General features: G+C 32.4%; 1 protein-coding gene across 1 annotated transcript in view; it reads left to right on the forward strand.

The window, feature by feature from the left end:
• The first annotated feature begins 9,794 nt into the window (after positions 1–9,794).
• Positions 9,795–15,345, forward strand: part of LOC118195584 (uncharacterized) — a 100,552-nt gene continuing 95,001 nt past the window's right edge. The window contains exon 1 of the mRNA XM_035366921.1: positions 9,795–9,977. Within this exon, the coding sequence (XP_035222812.1) occupies positions 9,836–9,977 (142 nt within the window). The 5' untranslated portion in view covers positions 9,795–9,835. The remainder of the gene's footprint in view (positions 9,978–15,345) is intronic.

Here is a 15,345-nt window from a genome sequence, read left to right on the forward strand (position 1 = left end):
TAGCTTTCTTTCCTTCGTTTGCATTCCTTAACCATTCCTTTAACTTCTTTAATGTTTTCGATTCATAGTACAAGTGAAATCTCCATGCATGCTTTCTTTCCTTCGTTTGCATTCCTTAAAGCGATGCTCTCTAAAACATGCTTGTAAGGTACCTTATACATAAAAATTGATTTGTTTCGGCATTTAGTTAGCAAAAATATCTGCAGAGAATATAGATGATCGAAAATTTCAATTGTTAAGCTACAACAGATATTAACATACATCCTTATTAGTGTTTATTACTAACACAAATCATCCATTTTCTGTTAACTTCCATGATATTCGACTTACATCCAGTTTGAAATAAGGTGAATTCTTAAAAAATTACGTTAATTTCAAACTTTAAACTTATTGTAGCAAACATTTGCGAGAGAAAATGGACTAACAAAACTGGTTTAAGTGAGCTGTCTTGAGAAGTTTGAAATCTCCTCCACTGACCTATTTACAAGTAAACAGCCCTATCAGTAAAAGGAGAAGTTGATCATATCATTAAATGGACACCTTATCATTAAAGAGACAAATAGACTGTACACTGTTAGAACGGAAGTTGTTCTTACGGGCAGAGAGGCTTTTTTGTATGTTTGTAAATGAATTTATCATCCTTAGTTATTAAAACGCTAGCCTGGTAAAAATGTCTTGTTCTGAAAGGTTATACTAAAGCTTAAAAAATTATCTTTTTCAATGGTAAACCTTTCAGAAAAAAGAAGTTACACTTCAGCCTTAAGATTTCTTGAATATGATCAAGAAAATTTAAAATGAAACAATAATTTGAAAAGAATTTAGAAAAGTCCCTGTACATGACGTTTGTCTGGACAAATGGACTTCGAGCTTTATTTCATTAAATGTAAAATCCTAGACATATACTTTCTGTGGTGTAGTGGCCAAATCTGCTATCCAAAATCCCTGTTGTAATCCAGGGTTGAAATATACCTTTAACGCAAGTTCTAACAATAAAATGAATTTTAATAAAACAAAACATATATATCAGGTGCGGTTCATGGCGATGGGGGACTTGGATACATCCAGTCCAGTTATTTCAGAAATTTGTTAACAGAAATGTACGCGATCAACAGCACACACAAGGAGTCATAGTTCTAGCGGGCCAAAATGCCCATAGCCTCAGCAGGAAGGTCCTGGCTCTTCTCAGAAAACCACCTTCCATTTTCGCAGCCAGAACTTCAGTAACTGTCGCTATCTCCTCTGAACCCATGGAGGTAAGAAAGAACCTTACTTCCTACCTCCCTGCCTGAACCCCGGAGAGGGAGGGAGGAGGATATCCTCTACTCGTATATAACAAAGGTACCCATATTCCGACCCCAGTGAAAGATTTATTTATCCCTGGAACCGTTGAAGTGATCTTTTAAGCTGAAACAAGAATAATTAACATTTGGAACTCGTTGCAGCAGGATTTCTTCTCTAGTGGATAGAGGCACCACTACATTCAGAATTTAGTTCCCCTTGGATGAGATCTGTCAGAGGATATCTATGGGACCTTGTCGCATTTCCATTAAAAGGATAATTTAAATATGGAATTACACAAATAGTGTCAAAAGGAGTCTACCATCACCGCTGAAAAGCTGCAGGTTGAGTTAGAAATGCTTTGTTAAAAAGTCTAACTCTTTTATATGATCATCGCAAAGCAATTATACTATTTTAAAAATTATTTAATTGAATTTTATTAAAATAAAAATTTCCGTGCTTTTGAGCTAAAATTGCATATAGCCAAAAAGTAAAGTTCATAAAAATATTTTTACCCGAAAATGAAAATCAAAACTCTTTGAAATGAGTATTGTTTTGATAGCTGAGATATTCTTGTAGTTTTGTTTCTAGTTTCGATAGCTACGTATCTAGTTTTGACTCTTCTGATATTTTTCTCAGAAGTTCGCGAATTTCGGATAAAAAATAGGCACACAGAATTGATTTAGGTCATACCTCATTTTCGAATGTCTCTATGAATTTTGCAAGTAAAAGTAATGAATGCTTTGTTTTAAATCAATTATAGTATAATGTACAATTCGTTACCTGTAGCTATTACTCTGTGGGAGTCATATAAAAGTTTAAGTTGTTTGAACTCAACCAAGGATTCAAAAGTTTCGGTACCTTATTTGAGACAAAATCCTATTTGGAAGTATGCGTTCACGTAAGCATGAATACAATTTTTGATTGTTATTAGACAGAATATTTACTGAGAAATGGCAACAATTTTCTTGGTTGTCCTTCTGCTTACATTTAAAAATATTTAGACATGTACGATGCAGTAACAACATTCGTCATGATATATACGTTTTAAGAATAAATTAAAGGTACATCTAATTAGACGTTTCCTCTTCCAATAAATGCTTTTTGTCTTTTAAAACGTTTTCTGAGTGTTTTATTTAAATACACAGAAATCAGGAGTGGGATTACAATGAATCTACATGAAACATAGTAACGGATATTATTATTCTGTATAGAATTAAGGCTAAACGAACTTTAACAAGTTTCAGGTGCGTAAACGTTTTTGAAAATTATTTACAATTCTGTGATATTCAAGTTTCATCAATATTTAATTATTCATGAAACTTGAAGGAATATATGTTTCGAATTACTGCTATATTTGAGCGCAAGATTAATACCATTTAGGAAATCGTCTAACTTATAAGTTGCTAGAACAAATATTAGAATTTTTCATTCCAATATTGAGCTATTTTAAAGAAAATTAACTTAAAAATCCAAAATGTTTATGCTTAGAAAAGCAAAACGTGTGCTTTGAAGATTTTAGCAGAAGAATCGAGAGAAAACGTTTCGGCTAATCATAAAATAAGTAACATGAGGAGAATAAGTTTGGGAGCAAGGAATTTTACGAGGATTGCGTTAACAAATATTTAAACTTTATTATATACGAGAAAAAGGAAAGTGCAGAAAGAAAAAGAAAGACAGAAGAAGGAATACGCAAAGAAGTGTTTGAAGAACGTGTATTTTGTCTGTGGTGTATTGAGAATACGGCAAAGCACACTAGGGCTATTTTCCTAAGGAGAGGGATGCCTTCGTGGAAGACTTTCTAAGGAAAACTGGCTCGTATAAACTGTTTGAAGAACGAAAACGTCGAGAAGAAATGGAATTTGGATTGCAAAAATTACGTACAGATACTCAAAACATATGTTCCACTTGCTGTCACTTAATCGAATGGTGGTAAAGCGATAATAATAATAATAATAATAATAATAATAATAATAATAATAATAATAATAATAATAATAATAATAATAATAATAATAATAACAATAAGAACAATAATAATAATAATAATAATAATAATAATAACAATAATATTCACTTGATTAATAATAATAACACAAATAACTATAACAATAACAATAACAACAACAACAAAATAATAATAATAATAATAATATTCACTTAATAATAATAATAATATTCACTTGATTATTATTATTATTATTATTATTGTGTATCGAAACAACTAGAAGAAAATGTTTAATACTGATCTTCAGTTAACAAATAAATGAAATGCACATCAAAATACTTTTATGCTTAAACGGTTATGAAAATGTAATATATTAAGGTAATAGTTTTTCATTCAGTATGATAGAATGTTGAAGTGTATTGTAATATAATGTTATATGTATGTAATATATATAATGTAATGCCGTAATGAACTTAATATGTATCCAATGTAAGTAATGTAAAGTACTTAATGTAACAATGTAAAGAAAGTAATGTAATGTATGTAATTTAAGAATGTAAAGTACGTAATCTAGCAGTGTAATGTTCTTAATGAACGATGCAATGTATCCGTGATATTGAAGTACAGACGCGTAGTGTTGTACAGTTGCGATCAGTTAAGAAGTCAGAATGGTCGAGTGTAAACATAATTGCAAATAATTTATTATTAGACATAATTATACATTAGGCATAAAGACATAATTATTAGGTGCAATATCTACTGAGAAAAGGAAACAGCTATTTCCGGTTGTCTTTCTATTTTATATTCAGAAAGCATTTAGACATGTTCGATTCATTACTCGTTACGATATATGTTACGTTGAGGTCTAATAAGTTATGAGTCCTTTTTATCTTTCAATAAATGCTTTTTATCTTTTAAAAGCATCTCAAGAGTGATTAGAGTAAAATACGCAGAAAGGCAACATTCATGAACATCATTAATAAAAAGTATAGATAAATTTCTCAAATTCCTTTATATAAAATTTTGCAAATAACATTTTGCAGGTATTTACAGGTATTTCCGAAGCAATTTATTACACCATAAAATCAGAGAAATATTTGAAATAATTACAAAATACTTCAAACAATGTTACAGAAATAAAAAATTCAGATGTAGTTTTACCATTTTCTCAGAGTCAATTAATATACTGCAAATCTACTTGTAATCACATAATTTGTGGGAGATAATTAAAACTTGACATTCGCTTTCTTCTCGAGTATAACAACTGTGTTAAAGCATTGTCGCATCTGCGAGGATATGAACCGTGAAAAGATTAATGTTTGCACCGACAAAAACTTCCTCGTATAATGGGCAATTAAGTACATAGAGAAGAGTAAGCCATTTTAACAGTTCATGTTTTGGTGAATCCAAGGTTTTTGACTTCAGTAATTCCTCTGTACTATTTTTCATTTCCATATTTAAGACTTTCTCTTCAGAATATATTAGAATGAATAAATCTCTTAGGAAATATTTAAATCCGACTAACGAAACATAAACCTCAAAGGGTATGCATTAAAGACATGCTCTACATCATGTTTCTTTTATAGGTGATAATAGCTGATCACAGATTAAAGTGTTTCGCAGTATGAGTTATTGCGTTCCCCCTTTTTTTAAAGGTTAAATCATTCAAGTGGTTTTCTTTTCTTTTTCGTCTCAAAAACATTTAAATGCTTACAAAGTTTTCTGTAAAATTATTGACGAATGTTTATCCCAAAAGGGCATTAGCCCAGAAGGGATATTGGTCTCGAAACGGCATTACGTTGAAAAGCATTGTAACACTTTCAAATAGTTGTCACTAAATATAATCGAAACTGCTTTTGACGATGAAGTAAAGGCTACATATTTTGCTTTATGACCCTTATTTGCTCTTGAAGACCTTTCTTTAAATACTATGATCATCTCTGATTTTAGGGCAACTTCTTTCGCTACTGTAAATAAACATAGACCTGCAACTGGACAGGAACCTGAGGAATGCCGAATTAAGTAATCTCCCTGGAATATTATTTCCTTCTCTGAAAATTTGATTCCATTGGATTCCTTCTCATTGCGAAATGTCTTGTAACGAGCACGCAGATGCTCTTGCAAAGAAGGGCCCACACATCTTAAATAGCAGTATTATTCATCTACATTCTCCACTGCACGTCAGAGAGTTCTTAATAGTTGTAAGAAATATCTATTAGTGGAATTTCGAACAAAGATTCAGCTGCTCAACTTAACAACCTACAAGATCATTCTATTGATAAAGCAATTGCTGTTTTTCGTTTCACCGTCACCCATGGTTGTATTTTTGCCTATCCCTTCCATTCGGAAAGTTTTCTAGTCCTCTGTGTGCTTTACGTTGTATAGGCAAATATGAATGTCATCTATGAATGCCTTATCTGGAGCTGCTTTTTATTTGTGGTACTGGACTTCTTGTATAATATTTCAATATTTGAATTTTGCCGCAAAGCCGCGAAAGTGTCTAGTGACTCTGATTGACATTCGAGTCCCGGAGAAGATGTAAATTGTCTGTCACTTCATAGGAGGTAACTGTGGCCGCCTATTAATTGCCTCCATAATAAAATGACTAACGTTTCTGGCCTTAGTAGGGTTCAAAGCCTAAAACGGTTAGTGCCCGCCATAAAAATTTTTTCTATTTATTCCTGTTCATGGCATTCTGCACCTTAGTTTGCTTTTATGTGTTCCTATTTATTTATGCCATCTTAAAATACTCTTGACTAATGTTCACTTTAATTAAGACACAATAACACGCCGAATAAATACTGATTCAGAAGTAAAACAACAAAAATCAGCGTTAATTCACAAAATTTTCACAGGACTAGTTTCGATGGTTTTACCGAACCATCATCTTCAGCTGCAAAACCGCAAATGAACAAGATAGGAAATAATGTTTAGATAAGATAAGAAAGCCTGGACAAGAATAAGCAAGTGGCGCCATCTGTTGGCGAAACCAGAACTAAAGCATAATTTCTCTAAAAGCCGAAGGCAAATTTGGATTGGAATTAGGATCGTTAACTAGAACAGAAAGATTTTTATGAATGTGAAATGCCTCTAGAAAATCCAGTTCTCCAATGGAAGATGTTTTTTGAATAATTTTGGCAGCAGAAAAATTGAAAGTGTGATTTTCGGACCAACAATGTTGAGCAACAGAAGACTTCTGTGTTTCCTTTTTTCTAACATATGCCTCATGTTCTTTGACGCGAAATTTTAAGGCTCTCTTAGTTCTCTTAGTCTCTTAGTTTCTCTTAGTCTCTTAGTTCTCTTAGTTTCTCTTAGCTCCGACAAAGGTGGCCAGATAGTCGTCATGGATAAGAACACTTACATCGATGGTGTCACTAAACTCTTAAACGAAGAACCATATAATCCGATCCCTAAAGATCCTTCACCTTCGGACTTATCCAAAAGAAAAACTGCGATCAAATCTTCGCAAATCATTTCAAGCAACTTAAAACATTCGCTTATCCCATCTGTTGCGAATTGTGCCAGATTATATGCTCTTCCCAAAATTCATAAAAGTGGTATTCCTTTCCGCCCTATTGTATCAAATTTAGGTACTGCCTCGTATCCATTAGCTAAATATTTAGTTTCTAGATTTTCCACTCTATTAGACAATAACATTTACACCATAAAAAATTCAATAGAGTTTGTAAAAAAGGTTAAAAACATTTCTCCTCGTAATTTACTCATGGTTTCTTTTGATGTAAAATCATTATTCACCAATGTCCCAGTGGAGGGTGCATTAAGATGTCTAGAAACCAGACTTCGCGAATTTCATTTCTCTTGCATCGAAATTGATGAGCTAATTTCTCTCACTCAACTCTGTTTGAAACAAACACATTTTGTTTTCCAAAATAAATATTACAAGCAAACTGAGGGATTAGCCATGGGAAGCTCCCTCAGTCCCATCCTGGCTGATATCTACATGTATTATTATGAATCAAAATTGTTTGAAACTTTAAACTTCCCGGCATGGTTCCGCTACGTAGACGATACTTTTACCCTGTTTGAAGGTAATAAAGATGATTTAAATAGAGTTCTTTCAACAATGAATTCTATTGATCCTGCTATTCAGTTCACTTTTGAACTTGAGACTTGCAATTCTCTTCCGTTTCTCGACATTCTGGTCACACGTAACACATCCAACTTCAGTACTACAGTTTACCGTAAACCTTCATCGGTTTGCCTTCCACCACACTTTAAATCATGTCATCCGACTAAACAAAAGTTAGCTTCATTTTATTCCTATGTTTTCCGTGCTCTTCAAGTTTGCTCCTCCAAACTAGCCCTTGATGAAGAACTAAATTATTTAAAAGCAATAGCTATTGACAGGGGCTTTTCACCCAACATTATTAATCAAGCAGTTAAAAAATTCTCATCTCAACACACTAAAAGCCACACTCTTATTTTAGGAGATTATAAAAATTCTGTTGTCATTCCCTTCTTTCCATCAATTAGCTATAAAGTTGCACATATTTTGCAGAAATTTAACTTTCGGGTTGTTTACTCTCCCATCAATAAAATTCCAACTTCTATACTCAAGGACCCCATTCCGGATATGAATTCCTGGCGTATTTATAGGATTCCTTGCCAGTGCGGTTTAATTTACATTGGCCAAACTAAGAGAGCCTTAAAATTTCGCGTCAAAGAACATGAGGCATATGTTAGAAAAAAGGAAACACAGAAGTCTTCTGTTGCTCAACATTGTTGGTCCGAAAATCACACTTTCAATTTTTCTGCTGCCAAAATTATTCAAAAAACATCTTCCATTGGAGAACTGGATTTTCTAGAGGCATTTCACATTCATAAAAATCTTTCTGTTCTAGTTAACGATCCTAATTCCAATCCAAATTTGCCTTCGGCTTTTAGAGAAATTATGTTTTAGTTCTGGTTTCGCCAACAGATGGCGCCACTTGCTTATTCTTGTCCAGGCTTTCTTATCTTATCTAAACATTATTTCCTATCTTGTTCATTTGCGGTTTTGCAGCTGAAGATGATGGTTCGGTAAAACCATCGAAACTAGTCCTGTGAAAATTTTGTGAATTAACGCTGATTTTTGTTGTTTTACTTCTGAATCAGTAATGTTCACTTGTCTGACCTATAGTCACCCCAAGCCCACGTAGGCCCAAAGTAGTAGTCTTAAGTAGTAGTCTGAAATAGTATTCTTAGTAGTGTCCAAAGCCTCAAATGGCTAGTGTCCGCCATTAAAAAAAAAAAAAAAAAAAAAAAAAGGAATTTACTATTTATTCCTGTTCATGGCGTTCTGCACTGTATCTTTGCTTGCTTTTATGTCTTCCTATTTATTTCTGCCTTCTTACAATGTTCTTAACTAATGTTCACTTGTCTGTCCTATAGTCAGCCCAAGCCCACGAAATAAGCAAGGAGCAAGATACGCCTGTCGTTGGCAATAGCCTTCAGCACCTTTCAGGTGACAGCGCGATTTAGCTCAGTTCAGCCCCCAATTTTGATTGACAGCACCCTGGGGGGATGAGTACAGGAGTCTCCCTCCCCACTTTCCCTATCACCCTCTGGAGAGGACTTTCAGAGATATTTAGAGTGCCTCCATGCCGCACGGACACTACATTTACAAACACACATGGTTTCTCCGGGTTTCAAAACCGGGCGTTTTGGCTCTGCAGTCAGCGACGCTAACCACTTTACCGGTTGGGAAGCATTTTCGTACATATTTTATACATTTAAAATGAAACTACGACGGAGATTTTCCACGGGTGTCTACTTATTTTGTGGTAGTGTTTGTTTTGGACAACAAAGCTTTTGAAAAAATAAAATCCCAGGCATCTAATTTTAATAAAAGTGCAATAATGGAGCATCTAATTTGGTGTAATAATGGAGCATCTAATTTTAATAAAAGTACCATGGTTTTAGATAAAGAAAAGGATCATCGAATGCTCACGGGGGTTGTCGCATTCTTCGGAACAGAAATAGTACGTTTATATACAAAAAAATTACTTAATTCTTTTGCGAAAGGATCCGCATAATCATTATATTCAGCTAAAACTATCTGAGCTGTTATCTTTCCCGCAAGACAACAAAATGAGGAAATTAACACACAATACAAATTATTAAATATTAAAAAAAATTACCAGCTGAATGCTTTGGATTAATGGGATTTCTCAGCTTCAGCAGTTTGGAAGAAGATAAATATCGCTATTGATTACATTCTTTGGAATGGAACTATTATATTCTTGAGAAACTATGGACATTTTGGAAATGCCTTAAGACCCAGATTCTGAATTAATCTCATTAAAAGTGGCAAGGTCCTGGCATCAAGAAGGGTTCATCGAATGCTCGTGGGAACTGTTACATTTTTCAGACATGTGACTAGTGAAAGGTGGAACGAAAATGATACACAAAGTGGCTCGTCTTCTTGTATGCCTGAGGGAGGGGGAGAGAAAGCAAATAAAGTTAATCTCGGTAGGCGATGGAGTAGGGAAAGTCGTTCCTCCACTTTCCTTCGGATGCACCAGAGCGAGACCGGTTACGCCTACACGTGGTCGCCACTAGAGTACTTCAGATTTGCAAGCCAGAACACTCTCAATCACAACGTGCAGCATGAGCCGCGGCTCTCAACATTCGCTGGTTTCTAGCCGCGCAAAGCATGGTGCTGCCGGTGGTGATGGCAAAAGTGGTGGCGGCAGTATGAAATGTATTATCACAATTGGGATCTTATTACCACTTCTTGCTGCAATTATAGGTGAGTGTATTTTTGCTTAAATGAATATGCTAATCGTTTGAAAATTTCACCATTTGAATTTTTTGTTTAAAGGAATACAGTTTTTAACATTCTTTTATCGAGTTATCTTTTTTCTTGTGCGTTATATATTTCGACAACTAACATAACTTGAAGCTATTAATAATAATAACAATAACAAAAGAAAATATGAAAGCTTTCAGATTTTATATTACGCCCAAAGGGGCGTTTTTTAACGTTTTGTGTTCTACCTTTATTTATTAAATATCATGTTCTTCGCACTTAAAGTATTAAACTCAATTAAACAGCAATATCGTAAAATAATCTGAAAAAAAAACATACCTTTAGAATTTCTCATAGACAGGCCTCGCGCACTGGAGATAAAAGTGTTTTTGTTTTTAGTACAGTGTTGCCAATGCTCGATTTGAAATCGTTAAGTTTCTTAATCAAAAATTCATAAATGCTTCACAAAATGTGAAATAGATAATAAAACAAATTCCAGCTTCACAATTTTGGGTTTCCAGATGCCCATATTCGAGTGGAGATGTACATTATTCAAAATTGGATGGCTCTAGGTACCGTTGTTTTATCACAATGAGAGACATACATTCATGATCATACCATACATACATTCAGACATACATTGCCATACATACATTCATGCAGATTCGTCATTATTTATTCTTTAAATGCAATACATGGCAATAATATTTGTTGGCAACAATTTGAAAAATCATACAGACTTTTAAAGTTTCCGACGCAAAATGCCAAAACGAAATTAATAACCCTTGTGGGCTAACTCCCTTAGGGATAAAATTCCTTCAAGTGTAATAATTTTCAAATAAATTAAGATAATACGGGGAAAGGTGCGAGGGTTCAGAAATACAAGGAAAGCTGAATATGTGCATATAATACAAGATCTACTAATTGAGTAGAATATAATATACTCAACAACCATTTTTTTCTTAACATCGAAAATTTTCTGTCATGAATTTATACTGATATTTCTTAAGGCTAAAATGATTTTAATTTAAACCTGCAGAGAAACATATTTAACTTTCAAACAAACTAGAACATATATGACAGCTGTCTAAGTTTGTGAAAAGAAACTTTGCAGATGAAATCTGAGTTTATATTAAACAAGTGTATTTAAATGCAGTCTTACAGTGAAATTATGTGATATAAAATGATGCTGATTTAGCTAAGCAAAAAAACTGATATTTGAAAATTTTTCGATATTAATCTTCATCTTGTTTTTGAGTTTTTGAAAGTTTGTCATCTGATGTGCCAAAATTTGTGCTAAATAAAAAGCTGAATGGGAAAATTATAATAGGGGGAAAAATTCTGACATCTATGAATTCTTTCATTCCCTTAATTCATTTGATATGAAAATTAAAGACCCCCTCACTTTTTTCTGAGTACTTACAACATGTTTTAATTCCAGAGATAAAACCATTTAGGCTATTTTTAATTAAGCTACTTAAGCTTGCAATTAAATATTCTAATTTTTTTACAAGTCAAATTAAAAGGTTTTCAGCTAAAATTTACTATCTGTCGTAAATTAAACTAAAATTTTCTAATTCCTCCAAAGTTCTTGACAGCATTACCTTTATTTTTTCGTGTTTTCGTGAATTAATAATAGAGGTAACTTATATTAATATAAATATCTCTCTATATAAAATTAATAAATATAAAGCAGGTCAAAACCTGATCGAACTGCCCGCTGAAAGGAGCAAAAAGTGGTTGGTTATAATATGAAATATATTTACAAAAATGCAGTTGAAATTCATCCGATATTGATTTCGGAATAAACATATGCAAAAGTCCAAACAACAGAAGGTCTGTGGTAAGAGAAAGGGGCAAAAGATCCCAAAACCAAAAATGAAATTAGAAATTTACATCTTCCGCTGCATCGTCATCAGGGGGCTGGCGCAACGAGAGAAGTAAATAAATCAACCTGTTTCGGAACGAAAAAAGGCACTAATTAGGGCTAAAAATCGAAAATAATCTCAGAAAAACAATCAAAACAGTCTGTATCTTTATCACGCCAAACCTTGCAGACCCTGTAGTAAGCAATGCAGACATCTGCAAAATTATAGCATTCAGAACATAGACAAATTTGAAAATCTGAAAATTATTACTTTGAAAAGGACGAGTTATGAAAATTATTACTTTGAAAAGCACGAGCCATAGACTTAAAAATATAAGCAATCCAATATGTGCCCCCCCCAAAAAAAAATGTGAATTTTGAACTCCACAGGCTGGGTTAAATCCATTTTGAAATTCATAGCATCAAAATCATAAACAAACAAAAGGGCTTTAATATCTTAATTATTATAATAATTTTCAAGTTAAATGAACCGGGCCAAAAACATTTAAAACCAAAATAATCTAAAATATGAAAAATAATAAAAGAAAATTTTGACTCTAAAAACATAAAATAATAAATAATAAATGAGTTAGTTCTTAAAATTTATAGTATCATATTAACATTAAAATTTGTATCTAAGTTTTGAAGTGAAAAAAACAGCAAAAGTTTAGAAAAAATAAATTCGACCTGTTTAATAAATAAACCTAAAATGTGACAAGTAATGAATTTAGCTAGACTATGAGTTTACAACTTCAAATTTAAGTCATTAATTTTATTGAAAATAATTAGAATAAACCTCTGTCATAACATAAATTAATGTGTAGCAAGAAGAAAATCTTTAAAAGAAAAAAATATAGAATTACATGGATTATAAAATCAAAGGAAATTAGAAAGAGAGTCAAAAGAAACTTTCCTAGAATTATGTTCTAAATCAGTTCGCTTCAGTTCAATGATAAGTTTATTTGATTATGGCAAAGCACTCGAGAGCTAGCTGCCTAAAGAGAGGGATGCTTTTCTGCTGGGCATTCTAAGGGAAAATGGTTCCTATACACGTTACACATGAAGGAAAGCACGAAAACGCCTATACAGCAATTTCATTTGCCGAGAGGCCCAGCAGCGGCCGAGTGGTAAAGTCGCTGAACACTGGTAGTTCGGTCCGAGGTTCGAATCCCGCGAACGGGCTGGCTGCATAAGCGTTTTCATGGTTTTCCCCATGTGAAACGTGTATACGAGCCAGTTCTCCTTAGAAAGTCCTCCACGAAGGCATTCCTCTCCTTAGGCAGATAGCTCTCGTGGCTTTGCCATAATCACGCACACACACATTTGCCGAGATTCAAGCCCCGAACAGAACTACCTGTGTTCAATGACTTTATCCCTCGGCCTCTGGTTGGCTTCACTTCAACGAATGGATTGAAGAGTTTAGTTAACGAATGGAATAATTTATAGTGTTTAATACAAAACTAAAACTTTTTTTTTTTTTTTTTTTTTTTAAATTCAGCGAACAAGAAAGGTGTAGTGCAAGTTGAAGAGCTTAAAATATTGAAGTATTTTTAATTTTATGTGCTTTGGATCAAAATTTTCATTTAGTATTTTTGATGTACTGAATTGCTTCCGTTTTACATGTTTCTCGGACTTGTTCTGCTTTAATTTGAAAATTATTATTATTATTAGATTTTTAAGCTTTTTAAGCTTCTTGCGACAATTTTTTTAATTTGCTTAACCCGGCTTATGGGATTTCAAAATCTAGGTATATTTTTAGTTTTTGAAGATGTTAGATTTGTGCTTTGAAATCAGTCTGCTCAAAATAATAATTTCAAGCTTTTTAAAACTTTGTTTATGTTTTTAAGGCCACAATTTTTTAATTGTTTGTACTATTTACTTCGTCCTGTAGGGATTGGAATGATAAGTATACAGATTACTTTTCAGGTTTTCGCATATGTTTATTTCGAAATGAATATGGAATGAGTTTTAAACGTATTATATTTTAATTTCTTTTGTATTTTATGCATATGTAGTAAATATTATTTAAATTAAAACTAAACAGGCCCTCCATAAATTTAAGCAAGTAGAGAGAAAAAATTACTTATTTATTTTTATTAAAAAAACCTTTTAAGCTGAATATAATGGATATGTATTTTAAATTTGGATGAAGTTAAAAATAACTGCTTAAAAATATTTTACATAAAATAATACACTCTGATGAAACATAAAAGGGAAAAAATGGAATTATTATTTCCAGATTTTTTACTTTATCATGAGGAGGTCAAGTCATCTAACAATAATATTTCTTTTTCCTGGGAAAATCTGTGACGTTTTTGTACATTTAAAATTAGTACTCATTTGATAATTTAAATATTTTCCGTACCTCTGAAATTTACCCGTACGTAACAAATTTGCCAACGAAAAGTAAAAGCATTAAATAAACAAATAACAAAGAAATATAGCTAAATGTCTTAATGCAACAAATTACTCTAATTTTTTAATTTTCCACTCGCTGTAAACAATCTATGTATGTGAAATAATAACAAGTAAGCCCTTTCTACATAATATTTCATGTACGTTTCCAAATCCTTAGTTTAGCATAATTTTCCAACTTTTTTCATGTGTTCTTATGATATGACTATTTTCAAGTGCATGCAGAATGTTTCAGTGTCATTTGAAAAGCATACAAATCACTTCATTTAATGAAACATATTCATTATCTCATAAGAAAAAGCCAAATTATATTCGCTAAAAGATGTAAAAAGAAATAAAAAAAAGAAATTAAAAAAAAACACATTTTGAAAAATAAGGTATAATAAATAATTTTTACCACTTAATTCCCCTTTGTTTCTTTACTTTATTCCAAATACTTTATGGTCCCTGAGACCTTTCAAAAGCCAGCACCAGTTAAAGAAAACATAATTTGTGATAGATGTTTCTAAGTCAAAATGCATTTTTTAAAAATAAACTGATAACTACATGTTGAATTACTAAAAATAGATAGTTTGGATAATGAATGACTTTGGTTGAGTAATGAATGTTTTGTATTTATTCAAATGCCAAAGAAAGTGGCATTTGAATAAAACCAAAACATTCCTTTCTGGTAAAAAGTTGTCTAAATGAAAGATGTTAAATAACCTTTGAAACAATGCAAAAGTCTTGAAGTTTTGAGTTCCTCTTCGATGTTTTATGATGTGCTAAAGAGCGTAATATATATTACTTGAGATGATTTTAAAATAATCATTATATGTCAATCATGAATTGCTTTTATCGGAACTAAATATTTATCAAAATTTTAAACTCGCTTTTTTCGAAACAGGTTAAGTTCTTAATGCAAGAGATATACCGATACCATATATTCATTAATCAGCATGATTGTATGCAAAGAATAAGTAATAAATGCAGAAAAGAATCCATGAATAGCAAAGGAAAATAGAATAAATACTTTAGATTGCGAAAATTCTTTCCATAAATTTGTTTAAGCAAATGTCTTTTCTTTTTGACAGTATGTCTCTTTTC

Source organism: Stegodyphus dumicola, chromosome 9 (assembly GCF_044657685.1).
Source record: "Stegodyphus dumicola isolate Sdum_Otavi_A_Nest chromosome 9, ASM4465768v1".
In the NCBI taxonomy this organism is placed as follows: domain Eukaryota; kingdom Metazoa; phylum Arthropoda; class Arachnida; order Araneae; family Eresidae; genus Stegodyphus; species Stegodyphus dumicola.